At 37.6% G+C, this 19,480-nt stretch overlaps 2 protein-coding genes across 10 annotated transcripts in view; one reads left to right on the forward strand and one right to left on the reverse strand.

Annotated features, from left to right (window-relative positions):
- NRBF2 (nuclear receptor binding factor 2) overlaps window positions 1-19,480 on the forward strand; it is an 89,913-nt gene that overhangs the window by 32,637 nt on the left and 37,796 nt on the right. Inside the window, exons 5-6 of the transcript XR_009497932.1 lie at window positions 2,737-2,792; window positions 5,067-5,159. The gene's annotated coding sequence lies outside the window, so the exon portion shown is untranslated. The remainder of the gene's footprint in view (window positions 1-2,736; window positions 2,793-5,066; window positions 5,160-19,480) is intronic.
- JMJD1C (jumonji domain containing 1C) overlaps window positions 9,221-19,480 on the reverse strand; it is a 316,251-nt gene continuing 305,991 nt past the window's right edge. For 8 of the 9 annotated variants that reach the window (XM_059899599.1, XM_059899594.1, XM_059899595.1 and 5 more), the window contains 3 exons: window positions 18,474-18,650; window positions 10,373-10,504; window positions 9,221-10,111 (listed from right to left, as the gene is read on the reverse strand). In XM_059899599.1, the coding sequence (XP_059755582.1) occupies window positions 10,022-10,111; window positions 10,373-10,504; window positions 18,474-18,650 (399 nt within the window). In that variant the 3' untranslated portion in view covers window positions 9,221-10,021. The other variant, XM_059899596.1, reaches the window with a different exon arrangement.

Here is a 19,480-nt window from a genome sequence, read left to right on the forward strand (position 1 = left end):
CTAGCTGAGGTTTGTTTTTAAGATGTTCTCCTGTCTTCTCTGTCTAGCTTAAGGCCCTGAAAGGGGTTTAAGGAAAGCTTGCTTCCACTAAAGGAAAGTGAATGATGCATGTACTGGAAGGGGAGTAGACTCTTGTCCTTCCTTACTTCCTGATGGCCTCTTGCTTTTGAACCCAGATAACTATTTGGGCATTAGAAGGCATAGTCCTGAGTTCTTTCAACTTTTCTCAGAATGTTGACGAAAACATACTAATTTTCTGAAAGAAATGTTTGTAGTAACAGTTTTAGCTATACTGCCATGGTAACCACAGGTAAATCCATACTTTGGAAACCATGCTTAAGGGGGAATAAGAAGATATTTTCAAAATAGTTCTTCAAGCCATTGTCTATCCCTGGTGTTTTAACACAAGGTTATTGAAGTAATGAAAATATTTTGTCTCTAGGTAAGTCAATTCAAAATGTTAAATACATTATCTTTCAGCTTTTAACACTTTCTAAGCACTTTTTTGTTTTTTTAATTGAAGTGTAGTTGATTTACAGTATTAGTTTCAGGTGTACAATATAGTGATTTGACATTTTTATAGATTATACTCCATTTAAAGTTATTATAAAATAATGGCTATATTCCCTGTGCTGTACAGTATATCCTTGTAGCTTATTTTATTCATAGTAGTTTGTACCTCTTAATCCCCTGTCCCTATCTTGCCCCTCCCCACTTCCCTCTCCCCAGTGGTAACCAGTAGTTTGTTCTCTGTATCTGTGAGTCTGTTTCGGTTTTGTTATATTCATTTGTTTTATTTTTTTAAGTGGTAACGTACAGTATTTGTCTTTCTCTGATGTATTTCACTAAGCATAATACCCTACTGGTCCATCCATATTAGTGCAAATGGCAGAAAATTTACTTTTTTATGGCTGAGTAATATTCCATTTTATAAGCCATTCTGATAGGCATGAGGTGACATTGTGGTTTTGATTTGCATTTCTCTGAATAACAATGTTGAACATCTTTTCATGTGTCTGTTGGCCATCTGTCTTCTTTATTTTTATTTTTTATTTTTTTAAATTTATTTTTTGTCTGCGTTGGGTCTTCGTTGTGGTGCGCAGGCTTTTCATTGCGGTGGCTTCTCTTGTTGTGGAGCACAGGCTCTAGGTGCACAGGCTTGAGTAGTTGCAGCACTTGGGCTCAGGCTCAGTAGTTGTGGCGCACGGGCTTAGTTGCTCCACAGCACGTGGGATCTTCCCAGACCAGGGATCGAACCCGTGTCCCCTGCATTGGCAGGCGGACTCTTAAGCACTGTGCCACCAGGGAAGTCCATCTGTCTTCTTTAGAAAAATGTCCATTCAGGTCTTCAGTCTTTTTTTTTTTTTTTTTTTAAATATTGAGCTGTTTATATATATATTTCAGATATTAATAATCCTTATTGGTCATAACATTTGCAAGTATTTTCTCCCATTCAGTAGGTTGTCTTTTTGTTGTGTCCCTGGTTTCCTTTGCTGTGCAAAAGCTTTTAAATTCAATTAGGTCTCATTTGTTTCTTTTTGCTTTTTGTTTCCTTTGCCTGAGGAGAGAGATCCAAAAAAACGGTTGCTATGATTTATGTCGAAGAGTGTTTTCTGCCTGTTTTCTTCTAGAAATTTTATGATTTCTAGTCTTACATTTAGGTCTTTTATCCCTTTTGAGTTTTTTTACATGGTGTGAGAAAATGTTCTAATTTCATTCTTTTACATGTAGCTGTCCAGTTTTCCCAGCACCACTTAATGAAGAGACTGTCTTTTCTCCATTGTATATTCTTGCTCCTTTGTTGTAGATTAATTGGCCGTATGTGTATGGGTTGATTTCTGAGCTATTTTGTTGCATTGATCTCTGTGTCTGTTTTTGTGCCAGTACCATATGTGTATGGGTTGATTTCTGAGCTAGTTTGTTGCATTGATCTCTGCGTCTGTTTTTGTGCCAGTACCGTACTGTTTCGATTACTGTAGTTTTTTGTAGTATAGTCCAGAAGTCAGGGAGCATGATACCTCCAGCTTTGTTCTTTTTTTCTCAAGATTGCTTTGGCTGGTAACTTTTTTGTTTTGATATGTTTTGGATGCTGTAATTTTTAGAACCTTTAAACCTATTATTTTATAAAAAAAAAAAAAAAAAAGAAATTGAGGCCCAGAAGTTCAGGAGTTACGTGAAGTTTTATACCAGATTGGGAGCAGAGCCGAGAAGAGAGGTCTGACTAGCAGTCCTGTGCTGCTTTTATTGGGCCACACTGGCCCAGTTGAGTTGTCTAGTTTTCCTACTATGGCCAAGGGGCCTGGTCATTCAGATTTCCCTTCAGGTGCATACTATACCACTGCACCCCAGCTACTCTGCTTCCCAAGGAGAAGTTGGAGACCACCTGATGAAAGTTGAGCTTGTCCTTACAAGCACTTGCAGAAAACCCTAATGTCCATTTTCTTTGTTATCCCTTTTCATCTGTGAGGAGTTGTGATTAAAGTTTTGTTTTAAAAGAATACTAAAAAAAAAAAAAAAAAAAATACTAGTGTGAGGCAGTCTGCTATAGGCTGTTTATAACCTATTTGAAGAGTCTAGACATGAACTGTAGTAATAATAATAATAGCTGTTATTTATCGAATCATTCTAGACAGTGATCTTTATCATATTTTGTCATAATCCCAGTGTAGCCTAATTGGAGACCTCTGCCAGAGCAAGTGGCATGACTGTTTTAAGAATTTGTCTATTTTGTTCCAGTTGGCAGCCTGTCCTTCTAAGAGTCACCGCAGACCAACAGTGCCATCTAGTGGACGGTGAGAAACTTTCTGGTTCTTGTTCGCTTGAAGGAGTTTGTGGTGGGCTGCAGAGTTAAAAAATCCTTAGTTGGTCTGTAGTAAATATTCTCATAGTCAAGAGTGGTGTTATAGCTATGTGTAGGCGAAAAAATTTAAATCAGTGTCGTCTGAAATACAGGCACCAGATACTTAATAAATACCCATCTTTCCTTCTGCCACTAAAACTATAAGTAGCGTAGCCTTCATGGAAGTAGTGATGTGGTCAGAGGATGGGGAAATGGCTTCCTAGGTAAAGAACAAAGGCATGGAGTCAGAAATGGGGAGGAGGAACTGAGTAAGCTTGGTCAGAATCAGATCATGGCAAGACACACACGAGGAAATTTGGGGGAGGCGCATATGGATTGTCCTTCCCCCCATTTCCTGAAAGTGAGGGGGCCAGGGTCAGGCCCTGGTCTTGAGGAATGGAAAATATTTGGCTCAGTAGCCAAAAGGGTCTTGGTAAGGCTGGGGCCAGCTTCTGTGGTCCTTCGTTTGTTTCTCTATGGTAGACATTAAATTGGGAAAAAAAGGGTAGTGTTTTCTCGGTACGACTAGGAAAAGAGGTGAAGGAATCAAGATACAAATATCTTGAAGGTTAAGAGTCCAGGAAGACAAACGATACAATAAGTTTAGGTGATTAGTGAGTAGGGTAGGATTGAGGGACTAATGCCTGCCTCATTGCGGGTTCCCAGAGGTAAAAGATACCTTCTAGAAAGAAGAAAGGGAGGTTGTGGTCTGAGAAAGGGGATTCTTGATTTGAGGAACCAGATGACTTTCAGGCTTATCTTCCCTGGAAGTTAATTCTCTAAAGAAGTCTCAGTACTGAGAGTATAATGAAGTCCCAGGGCCTCTGTTGCCACCGATAGGTTTTTTTATTGGCTTTAGATCAGATTATTTCCCTGTTCTTAAGAGGAAATGGCTGTCCAGGGAGGGGCCCAGGTATTTGAAACAGATGCTAACCACTACCACAAAATTCTTTAGCTTCAGAGTAAAAACTAAAAGTTCTGTAGAGGCAGCAATAAGGTCACAAACCAATTTTCGTTTATTTAAATACCCAACACTTTTGAGTATCGTGGTAAATTCTAGAAGGACCTTTTCTTTCTTTGGTCTTTAAGGTTGAATATATAGTACTCGAGGAATTTGTTGAATTTTTGAAACATAACTCATTTACTGCAAAACTGGCAAAAGAATGAATAGGATCACAATTCAAGACAGAGATTTGGACTTTGGCTCAATTTTTCCGCCCAGCTGAAAAACAGCATTGCCATTCCATGGTTATGCGATAATAAATCTATTTGTGGGATTATAAAGCTATTAGAAATATTTAGTTTAAATGTCAGAATGACATAATTTTTTTTCCCAACTAACATAATACCAGTTTTTATATAACACGTGATCTATGCTCCGTAAAGTGGAAAAATACATAAAGATTTGTGGGAGGTAAACCAATAGAGTTGTCAGCCGCTTTTACCCTCAGTTCTTTATACTTGTTAGTACTCACCTATCTTGATAAATCAGGAAAAAATAGATGAAGCAATTTTTTAAATTCCTGAGGTTTTAAAAATCAAACAGTTTCAGGGCGACTTAGTGGTCATCCCTAACTTTTAATAAACCCTTCTCCCCAAAGTTTAGTTGACAGTAGTGGAACTGCTAGTGGTTGGAAAGATGTGAATGGAATGCTGAGACCAAAATGTGGACTCCCTATCTCAGGTACCCTATGTGAAAGCAGAGTACAGTAGATCAGTATGTCCTATGTAGTGCCTCAAAGATCCACTAACCAGGATGAACAGCAACTTCCCATGACTGTACAATTTCTGGAGCTTGTATATTTCTTTTAGAATACATAATCATTTGTCACCAGGCTCAATTTAAATGGGCTTAATTTCTACTTTCATTTCTCCTCTGGGAGGGTGTGTGACAGGATGACTAAGTCATTGATAACCAATTAAACGGATGTTCCAACTTTTTAATACTAGTCCTAGAACCTTCTGAAATCCTGTGGGTTCATTGGCTTTAGAAAGCTTTGATCTGAATAATCTTTTGTTGTACAGTCAGTTCAGCTGTTTCGAAAAGGCAGATATACCCAAGCGTGATTAATATATAGGGAACAATTTGAGCATAATGTGAACTTTATGTTTGCCTAAGAGGCAATTTTGACTGCAGGGAAAACTTAAGTATGGCACCTGAACTATCCCGGTGGTATTAAGCCATACCCGTCCAGATCTGGTGTTACAGCTTTCCCTCTAATTTCAGATAACCCTCCTTCCACCACTTCACAATATCTCAGTCACAAGCTGCAACCCTTCGGACACCCACTTCCAAAGCAAACCTCCAGTCATCTTCAAGGTAAAGTGCCACACTTGTAGTGTTAATCTGTTTCTTAAATATTTAACCTATGTAAAACCACCACTGCCTTTTAAAAAATGTTTCTGATAAAGGTTTTCAATGTTATGCACAAATCCCATTCCCCCCCCCCCCCTTTAAGTCCCGTGGGTTTTATTGGACTTTTTGCACGGTGCTGTGATTTTTAGGAATTAAGTATAATGGGATTCTGTCTCCTTTCCTAAAAGGTTATAGGCTGGAAAAGGTTGTAGGCTGGCTTTTCCCCTTTCTATCTGGAAAAAGTTTGCTAACAAAGTGTTGTTCAACATTTGTTTCTGCAAAAAAAAAAAGAATAAGTTATTAGAAAATTTTGGTGAAAATTTCCCCTATATGCCACATATGGTTACCAATTTCCAAAGAACGACTGGACATAATAAATGTTAGGTTGGCTAAAATTTCAGTTGACTTTAAGAAAAGTACCTCAAGTGATCATCGTGTCTCCAGGTGTTTGTTATGAAAATAATCTGTACTCTAAACTGCAGAATATGGGGGAGATGAGACTACACTCCCTTGCCTGTAACATATCCTGGAAGGTATCTATTGAACCGAATCCTTCACCTTTTATAATGGCAGTCCCAGAAGCAGCTCCTACCCCTCTCCTCCTCTAGAACAAGAGTTTAAGAGTAAATGATTTTGTAAGTCACTGTTGAAAGTATGTTCGAAGTCTCAAACAGCTAATGTGTCTATGGAAAAGGGCTGAAGGCAAATTAATATGTCCCCAACATTCGCTCTGTCCCATTTTTTCTGTTCCTTGAAGGATTGTACAAATACTGCCACCTCTCTGAAGCCTTCCTTAACCCCAGGCAATATGTATTACACCTTTTCCATGTGTTTTACACCTTAGTTGACCTTTGAACAGGGGTTTGAACTGTGTGACTACTTACGTGGACTTTTTCCAGTAAATTCTATAGTACAACATACATGATCCACATTGCTTGAGTCCTTGGACACGAAACTGGATAGAGAGGGCTGACTAGAAAGTTATATGTGGTTTTTCGACTGCGGGCGTCAAAGCCCCTAAGCCTGTGTTGCACAATGATCCACTGTACTTGTTACATAGCATTTAGCATTGACGGCACAATCCTGAGGTTCCTAATGAATAATTTATCATATTACCAGTGCCAAACACATAATAAATCCTATCCCAAAATGTCCCCACATATTATAACTCTCATGCTTTGTGAGGCACGCGTGGCCGGGGGCAGTGATCCCTGCATGCCCTTTATCATGAACTTCTTCCACTTACTAAACCTGTATGACTTACCTTGATCCTTTTGCTTTTTGTCCTGTGTTCTACAGTAGTTTGATAGGACCTGTGAGTCAGTTACCATCCTCACCGTGCTGGCAGAGGACTATACGGGCTCTCCTGGGAAAGGAGTCAGTTCCCATCTCATTTTGCACTTACTCGTTTCCATTTGTTCACTGACCCAGCTATCCGTATCTTTCACTTGTCAAATCTACATTCAAGATCTAGGGGGCAGGAAAACAGTGCTGAACTCCTAATGTGTCCCTCAGAATATACCACCTTGCAAAATGGAGTCCAGCTCTGACCTACATGTACAACACAGATCCTTGCAATACCCACCGCTGTCCCCAGGGCTGAGATCCTTTTTATAGATAAAGCACAGAAAACACAGACAATCCTCCAGTCTTAGCTGCAGCTGGTTGGCTCATCATACACAGAGAACTGACTGAACAGCTTAAGTCAGCTGTGGAAATCTCCCCAATCAAGAAAGGGAAGCCACTTTGTATGCAGCCAGTGACCCAGAGCTTACTAACATTTCATTTTTGTTTGAAAGTCACTTTGCTTTCATTCAAAGAGCCAGACTGATTACTGTGATAACCGAAGTACTTTACTACTACTCAGTTCCTGTACCTTCTATATGGTTTCAAGACGTAACCATCAAGGTTAACCTAATTATTGGATAGCCAGGAATGTCATAAATTTTGGACTTTGGAAAGGTTTGAGTCTGAATGTTGGTGACAGGGTTGGTGGCATATACCTTTGTATCTTGGCTACTTGTTACACCAATTCATTGTGTTTTGTATACTGAATAGCTGTAGGATTTTAATTGTCATTTTCTGTTCCCTCTTCTATGGCTGAAAATCCTGATCTGGTCTGGGGTTTGACAGATTGGCATCTAGAAATAGAACACGCTGTATCTATAGTATGTGTACATGAGTACACTTTTCTTCTGAAGCTCACTATTCTTACCTAGATAATGTTAAACCCATACCCTATCTACCAAAGGGAAGTAACAGAGAACTAGACGATTTCTATGGGTGCTACAATCCCAAAATGCATGGCGGAAGAGAAATTCTGCCATGCATGTAGTAATTCATTAATCAGGAAAAGGAATTCATATGCAGGTTCAAATGACATTAGAATAAATTTAATAGGAGGGACCCAAATATTCAGCACAAGTTTCCCTTTATAAAGTCTCCTTGATCTTGAAGTTTTTCAAATTATTCTGCACATTTAATACTACTTCACTGTCTGGAAGAAATGGACATATTCAGATGCTTTCATATGTGAGGAGCATCTGAGCCAACCAGAAGGATGGAGGGGATAAAGTAAATGGTCAGAGGAATTTGTCCATCAGAAATTGGATCAATAACAGCTCCCCAGCCTCATAAAAAGTCAAAGAATGTCTTTAATGATTGATGCAAGCATTATGGTCCTCTCTTTCCACTCCCCCCCCACCACTTACCAAGAATTAGGTCACTAGCATGGGATTCAGACGATAGATAGAATACTCTCATCAGATGAGTTTTCTCTGAAAGCCACACTGCCAGGCTTGATCTGCCTTAGCTTCAGCTATTCTATAGGGGTTGCAGGATGGTTTAAAAGTGGCTCAAACAACAGCAAGAGAAGCAAAAACATTTTGGAAGAAAACCACCAAAGACTTTGGGCCCTGGCAGACTTTAGGGGACCGGAAGGAGATGGTCTACTCCAGAATTAGTATCATGGGCTTGAAATTAATTTCACATCAAAATTAAATCCAATGGAATATACGAAAACGTTTAAGCAAAACATAACCATTTAATGAGTTGAGGCACTTGTGGAAAAATGGTTATTAAAAAGTCAGAATCTTACAAAAGCAGATGCACATACTCACCAGTCCCACCCCCCCTTTTCAAACCACTGGCCAAGTAGTTATCATCCATGCCATTAACCCGCGTGCCAGGTAGAGTATTAGCGTGAAATGTAATTGCTCACATTCCTGGCTGAACCTTGCCTGGAGTAGACGGTGGCATAACGGCCTACGTGGAACTAAAAAATGGTGGACATAAGCAACAGGATAAAAACCAAGCAGCTTACAAGGTCACAACTTAGGCTACCACTTTTTTCTTTTAAGCTATGTGCTTTCAGATAGATAGATAAGAAAAGGCCATCCCTTCAACATCCTGCAGGTGTCAGTGGAGGGCTACATATTTCCAGTAAAATTCAAAAGGTAAGGTTAGGGTAGGACTATGTGAGCCTCCTCAAGCAACCAACTGCTAACGGGAGTCAGCTGTTAAAGCCAAGACTCCAAATTAAAGCAGCTTGCCAAGGTCACACAGTAAGTAACAACAGAACTCATATTCAACCCAGGCTGGCTGGCCGCAGGCTCTTCTCTGCCACCTGCCCCCACTCTCCTCCTCTCCCTGCAACAGCGTCTCTGCGGCGAAGGGCACTTATTTGATATTGTTATGACCACATACTCTCATGATCATGACTTTAATGTATGAGTTCCTCTTTCAACTAAATGTATTTAGTCACAAATAAGAAATGTTGGAGTTACCTGTATTCATTAGCTGGGCCACAGGACAAGAAAGTGGAGGCACTTACTTGTGATCTATAACAACATCTGAAGAAAGCTTAAAAAGCTTACAAGAATCAAAGACAAGAGGGAAGTGTTCCGGGAGAGGACACTGTATCACAAGAAAATGCTGGTAGTCACCCTGATGATGACGAAGCCCCCAGTAATAGGCATATCAAGAGGGAGAACTCTTAGACTAGCCAATTTTTGATAAAGTCCTTTTAATGGAAAATGTAAAACCCCTCTCAACTTTACAAAGCCGTATGTAACACTTGCACTTTAACAAATAAAAGCAAGCCAATGTTTTAAAAAAATACATCATTAAATGTATATATGTATATATTTACATAGCATATTAAGTTTAATATTTAGCTTTAAAAGTTCACATAAATTTTACCAAAATGAGACAACTTTAAATAAATTACACCTTTTGAAAATGTTTAATTGTACAGTCAATAGCTTCAACAAAATATTGAAGTGTCTGTATTTAGTATCTACTTTATATACTTTATATTTTACAAATTTTACAATCATTTGGCAGTAATTTTCTAATTATGACATGTATGCTGTGCGATTCAGCAATTTCCCAAATGCAGGCAGTAGCTGGTGTTTGTGTCCTATTCTCACAGTAACTGTCTCAATGTAGTGAAAAATATCAGTTATTTTAGTAAACTGTACAGAGTCACATTTACACTTGATCAACAATATAGCATAGAATTTTGTATTTTTGTCCAAAAATAAATACATCATTTTAAATCTGGCATTTTCACAAACATCATATACACTATAATACAAAAACAGCTATGAATTGCTGCTTTAAAATTTAGCTTGTTTTAGTATCACTGAATCACAGGAGCTGTGACTTATGCTATACTGCTGTGGTGTCAGTAACAAGTAATTACTACAAAGAGAATTTCTTGGCACTGATGGTTTTATGAAGCTTAAGTCAGTGTACATACATATCATTGTTCAAGAGTAAGTAATTCCAGTTCAATGGCCTAAAAACATCAAACTGGACCACACCTAATTTTCTTCCATAGCCTCTACTTGATCTTCATGTATCTTCAAAGCTCTCACCATTTCCTTGACTGCATGATACAAGATATTTTTAACCTGAAAGAGATGTTGGTATTTCTAATCACTTCAGCAGGAGATAAATTAACAAATGAAAACTGCACCAGAATTAAAAAAAAAAAAACAACTGTTAAGCCAAAAGTTAAAATTAGTCATATAATTAAATACTGGCGTTAATCTTTGGTTGTTATCCTAATGTGACAAACTAGGCAATGATGGCCTAAGCTGTTATGCATGTTTTATAATTCTGAATATAAAAAGCCTGCAGAACAGGAGCTAGTTAGAAAATTCATCTCTTACCTGTAGCTTATCATCATAATTGATTTCTTCCTTCAAAAGTCTCAGTTCTTGTGTTAAATGAAATGACTGTACTAGGTGTTCTGGAGACACAAAGTCTTCAGTTACCTGAATACAGCTGTGAAAATTCTGTACCTATTCCCCAAACAGAAACAGAAAAGTATAAGTTTTAGGAGGTGGGAATAAAGAGAAGCAAAGTTGTCTGCTAACACAAGAGACAATTCACCAGAGAACTTATTTTCTCCAAAACATCAAATGCATTTCAAAGTGGAACACTACACTTTATGAGAAAGTTTATCACTGAAAAGCTTCATGTAAATGGAATATTTTTAAACGATGCAAAGAAAAGAACTTTTCTAGGAATCCTTCAGAGAGGCTGATAATCAGATCCTAATTATCAATTTTGTCAAGGTGGATTTTGGGGTGTTACTTAAAAACAACAACAACAAAACGCTAACTGGAAGGTATCTGTTTCACCAATCAGTGCAATCAATCGGTATGTCTGTTGTTGCTCCTTTGACTTTCTGCATTTGGTCATTTCACTGTTAACTTTTACACCAGAGAGTAGATGAAAGGAAATGAAACTTAGTTTGATTATTTATGAGGAACTGTGATGAAAACTGTAGTTCCAGACAGATCTACTGACCACAACAGTTTTAGAATTCTCCGAGGATTTTGTTTGTGCCTTTTTTTTTTCTTCTGTGCCTTTTCTTTCAAATCAACCAATTAAAGATACCCTTCAGTCTCTTGTGGCATCAGTACAACTGTTTTTCTACTAGTTCTCCCTCTCTTGACTAAATGGTATTCACAAGAAGCCAGTCAATATCTTACCTGTTATTTGTTCAGCATGTACAAACTAACTCTGCACTTTACAATTTCTTAGAACTGCTTTCTATCAACACTCAGGATAATGAGAAAGGACCAAGCTTATCCAATCTGGATTTTGTTTCTTTGCTGTCCTCTAGTGATATTAAAATATATCATAAAATTCCTGGGAAAGGAGAAATAACTGAAAAACTAAACATTTACATTTATTTTAATTTTTAAAGTATGAAAGTAAATTTCGTTGGGAGAAGTGAGCAGAGGGAGATAACAAGTGGGGAATAGAGACTGTGGAAAAAAAATCTGATGATAGAGTGATGAAATTCCAAAGGGGCTGGAATTGCTCCTCTGGGCATAGTGACCACCTGAACAGCTGCAGATGTCTTTATTCTTTAACTGAAGCACTGTGCCTTTACTGATAACTCGGTAGCATATATATTAAACATTTTCTTCCTTTAACCATTAGGTTGTTGATTCCTGTGGAGGATGAACATAGTGGATGCCTCACATTTTCAGCACTGCTGTACAGTCTCATTGGATCTTCATTATGTGTCTGTAGAACAGATGCTCTATTTCACAGAGCAGGAAACTATGGATAAGCAGTTCAGCGCCTGTTCCAAGATAAATCAGCCAATAAATGGCAAGTCAACAGGAACCCAGCTCCTGTGATATCTTGTCTAACAGATGCTTTACAGTCCTACATGAACTCAGTCATACCAGCATACACAGGCTCCAAATGCCCTGTCTTATCTTACATTCATCTGAACACGCTATGGGGATTAAGTCCTTCTGAAGTTCTAGCATGTAACTTTTAGCATATGCAACTATTTTTTAAAAAATAATTTCTCTTCACTGATATTCTAATTGCATTCATACATCATTTGCCTGGTTTTATTTCTTTTTTCCATAGTCCTTTAGCCCTTTGAGCATATTTAAGATAACTGACTTAAAAGTCTATCTAGTAAGTCTGATGTCTGGCCTTCCTCAGGGACAGTTTCTTTTCTTTTCTTTTTTTTTTTGACAGTTTCTGTTGAGGTATTTTTTCCCCATGAGTGGGCCCTACTTTCCTGTTTCTGTGTATGCTTTGTGACTTTCTGTTGAAAACTGGACATCTAAACATTATAATGTGGTAACTAGAATCAGGTTCTCCCCTGCCTCAGAGTCTGCTGCTGTTGACAGGGATTGTAGTCATCCATTTGTTTTGTGACCTTTCCAAATTAATTTTGCAAAGACTATTCCTCTTCTGGCGTGCTCACTGATGTCTCTGTTCGGTTATCTCAGGTGGTCAGCCAGTGACCTGTCAGAGATTTCCTTGAAGGCCAAAACTCAGATGTCCTCTTCTTCATTAAGCAGTCCCCTGGTCGATGTAAGTTCTCAATTTAGATTCCAGAGCTCTGAAAAAGTTGATTCTTATGGTTGTTTTAAAATCACTTTTAGAACAGTGACTTTCATTAGTGGTTACAAGATGTTATTTTGTTTCCTAATGACCTCAACTTGACATATATTCTTAAAGACTTAAGGGTTAGTTTGCAAAGGCAAGGTTCAGTTTTAAGGTGGAATATATTTGAACTTCCCATTCCACTTACCCCTTTTTGTGCCATCTTTGAGTCATTTACATTTCACTTCCTTGGCAGACTGTCTTATTCATACTTGCCTTCAAGATCAGTTGTAATCATAAATAGGTAATGTTAAGAAAATGTAACTTTTGTTTTCAGAGTAGGAAAAGTTATTATCTTGACACTGATTTTGTCTGAGTCCTTTTAGTCATAAGAATGTAGAGAATTTACAACTTAGCAATATTATTAACTTACTTGAATGACCAAATACAATCAGTTAAGTAGATGAGAACAAAATTATCAGTAAAGATTTTGTGTTAATTTAAAAAAACTGTTGCTGTTTAAAACTAAAAGCTACTCCAAACCTCAGGACACTAGAGCTGAGAAAGTAAATCCTGGAGGTCAAGATTCACCTGCTTTTATCTAAGGGTATACACAGGGTTTCACAGACTCAGCCACGTTTGCCAACAGAAGATTTTTAAGCCTGCAATTCTAGAGTAGTTCTTAGAATACAAAAAGAGGGCTGTGGCTGTGATCCTGTCGCTCAGCTTGCCGACATACACATCTGAATGCCGCTGCACAGAGCTGTCCCGTGTCCGTCTCTCCTCCCGCCCCAGGCTTCTCAAAGTGCTCACTGCTGACAAATCAAAGAAAGGTATGTTGATTCTTCCCTAGCACTGCTGGCCAGTCAAGTCATGCACTATCATTTGGACGAAAGTTTTTTGTTACATGCCTTGGGTTTTGCAAGGGCTTCCTATCTGTGTGGTTCTCAAAGTGGGGCTCCTGGACAGTAACGTCAGCGTCACCTGGGAACTTGTTAGAAATGTAAAATTCCAGGTACCTCCTCAGACCCACTGAATCAGAAACTCTGGGCATGGGGTCTAGCAATCTGTGTTATATCAAGCCCTCCAGGAATTCTGATGTATGCTAAAGTGTGAGGGAAGCACTGAGACTCTAGGGTTATTTAAAGGGCTACCTGTGGTTTACTGGAAGTGTTGAAGCCATCAATGAAAAGTTTTCAGGACCTCTATGGACTACGTAAGTTGTAAATAATAATGCGCATTGTCTTAAATCCAAGTTAACATTGTTAAGAGTTCATACTTCCTTTTAATTCTCTCTCAAAACCACATTACCACCACTTGTGAGTCATGGACAACACCCTTTAAACAGAGTACAAATAACTGTGCTGTCATTATCATATCACATAAGGGAAGGAAGGTAGAAATTCTTGCAATTCTGTGCCAAAATATGCAGCAGAGAAGTTTTTACTTGGAACACTCAACAATTTAGTGGCAGAGATCAGAATAGAATTTGCCAGTCTAGATGCTGTTTCAGTCTATTTAAGTATAGCATCTTAAGTAGGAGTGTGTGTGTGAGTATAGAATAGAATACAAGTACATACTGTTTAAGTGAGGCTAAAGCAGAGTGACTTGTGAACTAAGCTTTTTAACAGGATTACTTTGCCCACTATTTTGAGAAAAAAAGGCTATTCTCTTCCCTCTCTTCCCCCAGGAAAGTATAAGCAGTAGAGAGACATTTACATGCAGGGACTCTCTCTGCATAATAGCGATTGCCTCTGGAGTAGAGGAACTGAGGGCAAAGGTGAGAAAAAGACTTAATTTTCACTGTGAACCATCGTGTACTGTTTGTTTGAATTTTAAAAAATCATATGAATGCATTACATTTTCAAAAGAAAGTATTTTAAAATTGTTTTCTTGACAAACAGTACTGGAACAACTGCATGTCCATATGCAAAAAAACTGAACTTCAGTCCACACTCTGCACTATATACAAAAATTAACCTAAAAATGGATAACAGACCTATATGTAAGACTATCAACTATAAAACTTCTAGAAGAAAATTTAAGAGAAAGTCTTTTTGATCTTGGGCTAGGCAAAATTTTTCAGATACAATAAAAGTATATAATACATTAAAAAAAATTGATCAACTGAACATCAAAATTTAAGAACTGCTGTTTGGAAGACACCATTAAGAAAATGGAAGGACAACCCACAGGTTGGGAGAATATATGTGCAAAAGCACATATCAGATAAAGAACTTAGAGTAGATAAAGACATTCAACATAGTAAGAAAAAAAGAACCCAATTACAAAAATGTATATATAAATGTATTGCAACTACTTCTCCCACTCTTGGGTTACGTTTTCACTCTCTTAATAGTGCTTTTTTTAATGAACAGAAATTCTTAATTTTAATATATCCCAGCCTATCCATGTTGAAAAAATGGACAAATATTTGAACACATTTACCAAAACAGATTTACAGATGGCAAATAAACATGAGAAAAGATGTTCAACATATTTACTTATTAAGAAAATGTAAATTAAAGCCATAGTGAGATTCAAATGCTTAAAAACAAAACTGACAGTAAGCAGAGGAGATGGGACTCACATATACTGCTTTGGGGAATGGAACATGGTACAACCACCAGCCTGGCAGTATCTTATAAAGTTACTCACACGCTTATCATGTGACCAGGTGGTCCCACTACTCGGTATTTACCCAACTGAAATGAAAACCTATATTCATACAAAAACCTGTATGTAAATGTGGCTTATAGTGGATTTATTATTGCCCCAGACTGAAAACAACAATGAAAAACTACCCAGTAATAAAAAGAAACAACTACTGATGTACACAGTAACATGGATGAAACTCAAATACATTATACTGAATAAGAAAAGTCAGACTCAAAGGCTACATACTGTATAATTCCAATCATATGACATTCATATAAAGGCAGGACTATAGGGAAAGAAAATAGATAAGTGGTTGTAGGAATGTCAGGAGAAGAGGTTGACTAAAAAGTGGGGGGTAGATCAGTGGAACAGGATGGAAAGTCCAGAGATAAACCCACGCACATCTAAACTATGACAAAGGAGGCAAGAGTGTCCAAGGGAGAAAAGACACTCTCTTTAATAAGTGGTGTTGGGAAAATTGGACAGCTACATGTAAAAGAATGAAATTAGAACACACCCTAACACCACACACAAAAATAAACTCTAAAAACCTAAATGTAAGACCATATACTATAAAACTCTTAGAGGAAAACAGGCAGAACACTCTCTGACATGAACAGCAGCAAGATCTTTTTTGATCCACCTCCTAGATTAATGAAAATAAAAATAAATGGAACCTAATTAAACTAGAAAGCTTTTGCACAGCAAAGAAAACCAACAAAATGAAAAGACACCCTCAGAATGGGAGAAAATATTTGCCATGAAGCGACCAACAAGGGATTAATCTCCAAAATATACAAACAGCTCATGCAGCTCAATATCAAAAAAAAAACACAACCCAATCAAAAAATGGGCAGAAGATCTAAACAGACATTTTTCCAAAGAAGACATACAGATGGCCAAAAGGCACATGAAAAGATGCTCACCATCACTAGTTATTAGAGAAATGCAAACCAAAAGCACAGTGAGGTCACGCTGGTCAGAATAGCCATCATCAAAAGATCTACAAACAAATGCTGGAGAGGGTGTGGAAAAAAGGGAACCCTCCTACACTGTTGGTGGGAATGTAAATTGGTATAGCTACTATGGAGAACAGTATGCAGGTTCCTTAAGAAACTAAAAATAGAACTACCATATGATCTAGCAATCCCACTCCTGGGCATATATCTAGAGAAAACTGTAATTTGAAAAGATACATGCACCCCAATGTTCACTGCAGCACTATTTACAATAGCCAGGACATGTAGCAACCTAAATGCCCATCAACAGACAAATGGATGAGGAAGTTGTGGTACATATACACAATGGAATATTACTCAGCCATAAAAAAGGAACGAAATAATGCCATTTGCAGCAACATGGATGGACCTAGAGATTGTCATACTGAGTGAAGTAAGAGAAAGACAAATATATGATATCGCTTATATGTGGAGTCTAAGAAAATGGTACAAATGAACTTATGTACAAAACAAAAATAGAGTCGCAGATGTAGAAAACACTTATGGTTACCCAGGGGGGAAAGGAAGGGGAGGGATAAATTGGAAGACTGGGATTGACACATACACACTACTACATATAAAACAGATGACTAATAAGGACCTATTGTATAGCACAGGGAACTCTACTCAATACTCTGTAATGGCCTGTATGGGAAAAGAATCTAAAAAAAAGAGTGGATATATGTGTATGTATAACTGATTCACTTTGCTGTACACCTGAAACTAATACAACATTATAAATCAACTCTACTCCAATAAAAATTAAAAACAAAAATGAGTGGGGGGGAGTAAGAGGGAATTTTTTGAAGTGATGGCAATGTTATTTTGATTGTGTTGTTGCCTAACTACATATTTGTCAAAACTTACAGAACTGTACACTAAAAAGTACATTTATTATATGCAAATGATACCTAAAAAATGCACTGTCCAGTTTGACTTTTAAGAAAATGGATACTGGATAAACTGAGTATGTGAGTAAGGATTTTCAAGGGAACCTGTTTTGTATTATCAAATAATTACCCCTAGTTAGAAAAATATTTACTGTGCTATTCTCTTAAACAGACTGCTCCTTTGAGGACATTTTACATTTGAATACAGATTAGCTATTTTCTGATAAGAGGCTAGAAGCCCAAAGAATAGTATGTGGGGTGAATCCCAGTTAAACATGAATCATAAATGACACATCTCTGAAATGATATAAGTCCATGAGAAAATAAAACAATTTAACATAAATAATCCATTCATTTAATTAATACACTTAATTATATTTTACGGTAAATGCTGTTTGAGATCTAAGAATGATAAATCTAACCCTGAACTTGACATCTTAAAAACTAAGCAACTATTCTCACTTAAGAAATATTTGTGGCTGTTATAATAGTGTCACAAATATTACACAGGCAATAATTGCATATAGTTATATAAAATGTAGGAAACTTTGCTTGGTAAAAGTACACACATCAGACACATCTCAATAACCAGGTGGTGGCAAAGGTGGGGAACCAACTCTGAGGCAAACTAGTTTTCTGGATTCTCGGGTTTCCTTTGCACTCTGTTACTATGAGCGCTAAACTGCTCTGTGGTAGCTTCAGTCTACTTATAGGAACCCACTGTATGCTTTTAATCCAAACCCTCCATATAACCATCGATTCTATGCCATTCTTCTAGGTGCCACACAGTCAAGCCACAGAAACAAAGACTAGATGTGTATTTCAGTTTTAAAGTTTTGTGAATCAGTAGCTATAAAAATTACGTAGCATCTTTCTTTCGACATGCTATTGCTACGTTAGCGAACTAAAAAGAGGCAGGAAGTACAGTGAAAGGCTGAATTATGGAATGGTCTACCTAATAACTCATTCTACTCATATTTGGTGCCTTAGAAAATGTATCATCTCTAAGTCCTGATACTCCCCCCTCCCACTGTTAGGTCTCAACTACTGAGAACTGAATATATACAGTAAACTCTTTTTTTCTTAAAAAGTCTTTGAAATTAAGATTTCAATCCACCAAACAGTAACAATACAAAAATGGAAATCTGGCTCATGTTTATACAATTTAAGGTCTCAAAGCATTTAATTACATCAGATCTCATCAAGCACTGAAAAGCTGTTTCAGTAATTTCTTAATGAAGGCATACTGGTGTAGGCCATTCTCTTTCTTACATCTTCTTTCATTTATATTTATACTCAGAACAATTTCTTTCTGGTTCTTTCAGTAACAAGTGTGTTAGAAGCAACTTTTTATATACCTGATGAAGTGCTCCTGCTGGTAAGACAATGGCATCACCAAGGAACTGAATAAGAGTGCAGGCTTTGACTCCATATTCCTCAAGCAGTCTTTGGCGAAGCTTTTTGTTCACATACCAACTCTGGTCACGAATTGGATCGTGTTCTGGTAGAACTTCAAGGCCTTGTTCTTTTGAAATCTGAAATATAGATTAAAATGAAAATATATACCCCAATTTAAGTAAAGAAAATGGTAAATCCTGTTCAGTTAAATTTCTGTTTTCTTTACAATAACAGTCTGTTCTCAGAATCTTCTGGAACGATGACTGAGCTTAAATTAAAGAAAATGATATTCTACAATTGGAAAAGCCAAAGGACATGAAAACAATATTGCACACCGATACACTATTAATAAAGTAAATCATACTCCCTTCTTACCTTCTCCTTCCACTATGAAGTTCTCTTTTTTTTAAAAAAAATAGTTTTATTAACTATTATTTATTTCTTTTTCAGTCTTTTTTTTTTTTTTTTTTTTGGCTGCACCGTGCAACATGTGGGATCTTAGTTCCCCGACGAGGGATCAGACCCGTGCCCCCTGCAGTCGGAAGCACAGAGCCCTAACCACTGGTACGACGGGGAATTCTCTCCACTATGACGCTTTCATCCATTTGGTTCCTTACAGTTATTTTAAGAGTATAGCACAAAGACGGGGAAAAGCTTAGTTTAGTAGCTTTTTTCCAAAAGCCAAACCATTTGTATGTGTGGACATCATAAACATTCATTCATTCATTCACTCAGCTGCGTGGGGTCTTAGTTGCGGCACTTGGGATCTTTGTTGCAGCATCTCTTAGTTGTGGCATACGGGATCTAGTTCCCTGCCAGGTATTGAATCTGGGCCCCCTGCATTGGGAGTGTAGAGTCTTAACCACTGGACCACCAGGGAAGTCCCCATAAACATTTCTTTTTGCTGCTCTTTTTTTAAGGTAGGTACACAGATAAATACCTTTATATTGCTAACCTTCTAACCCTT

The sequence above is a fragment of the Balaenoptera ricei genome, chromosome 16, assembly GCF_028023285.1.
Source record: "Balaenoptera ricei isolate mBalRic1 chromosome 16, mBalRic1.hap2, whole genome shotgun sequence".
Classification (NCBI taxonomy): domain Eukaryota; kingdom Metazoa; phylum Chordata; class Mammalia; order Artiodactyla; family Balaenopteridae; genus Balaenoptera; species Balaenoptera ricei.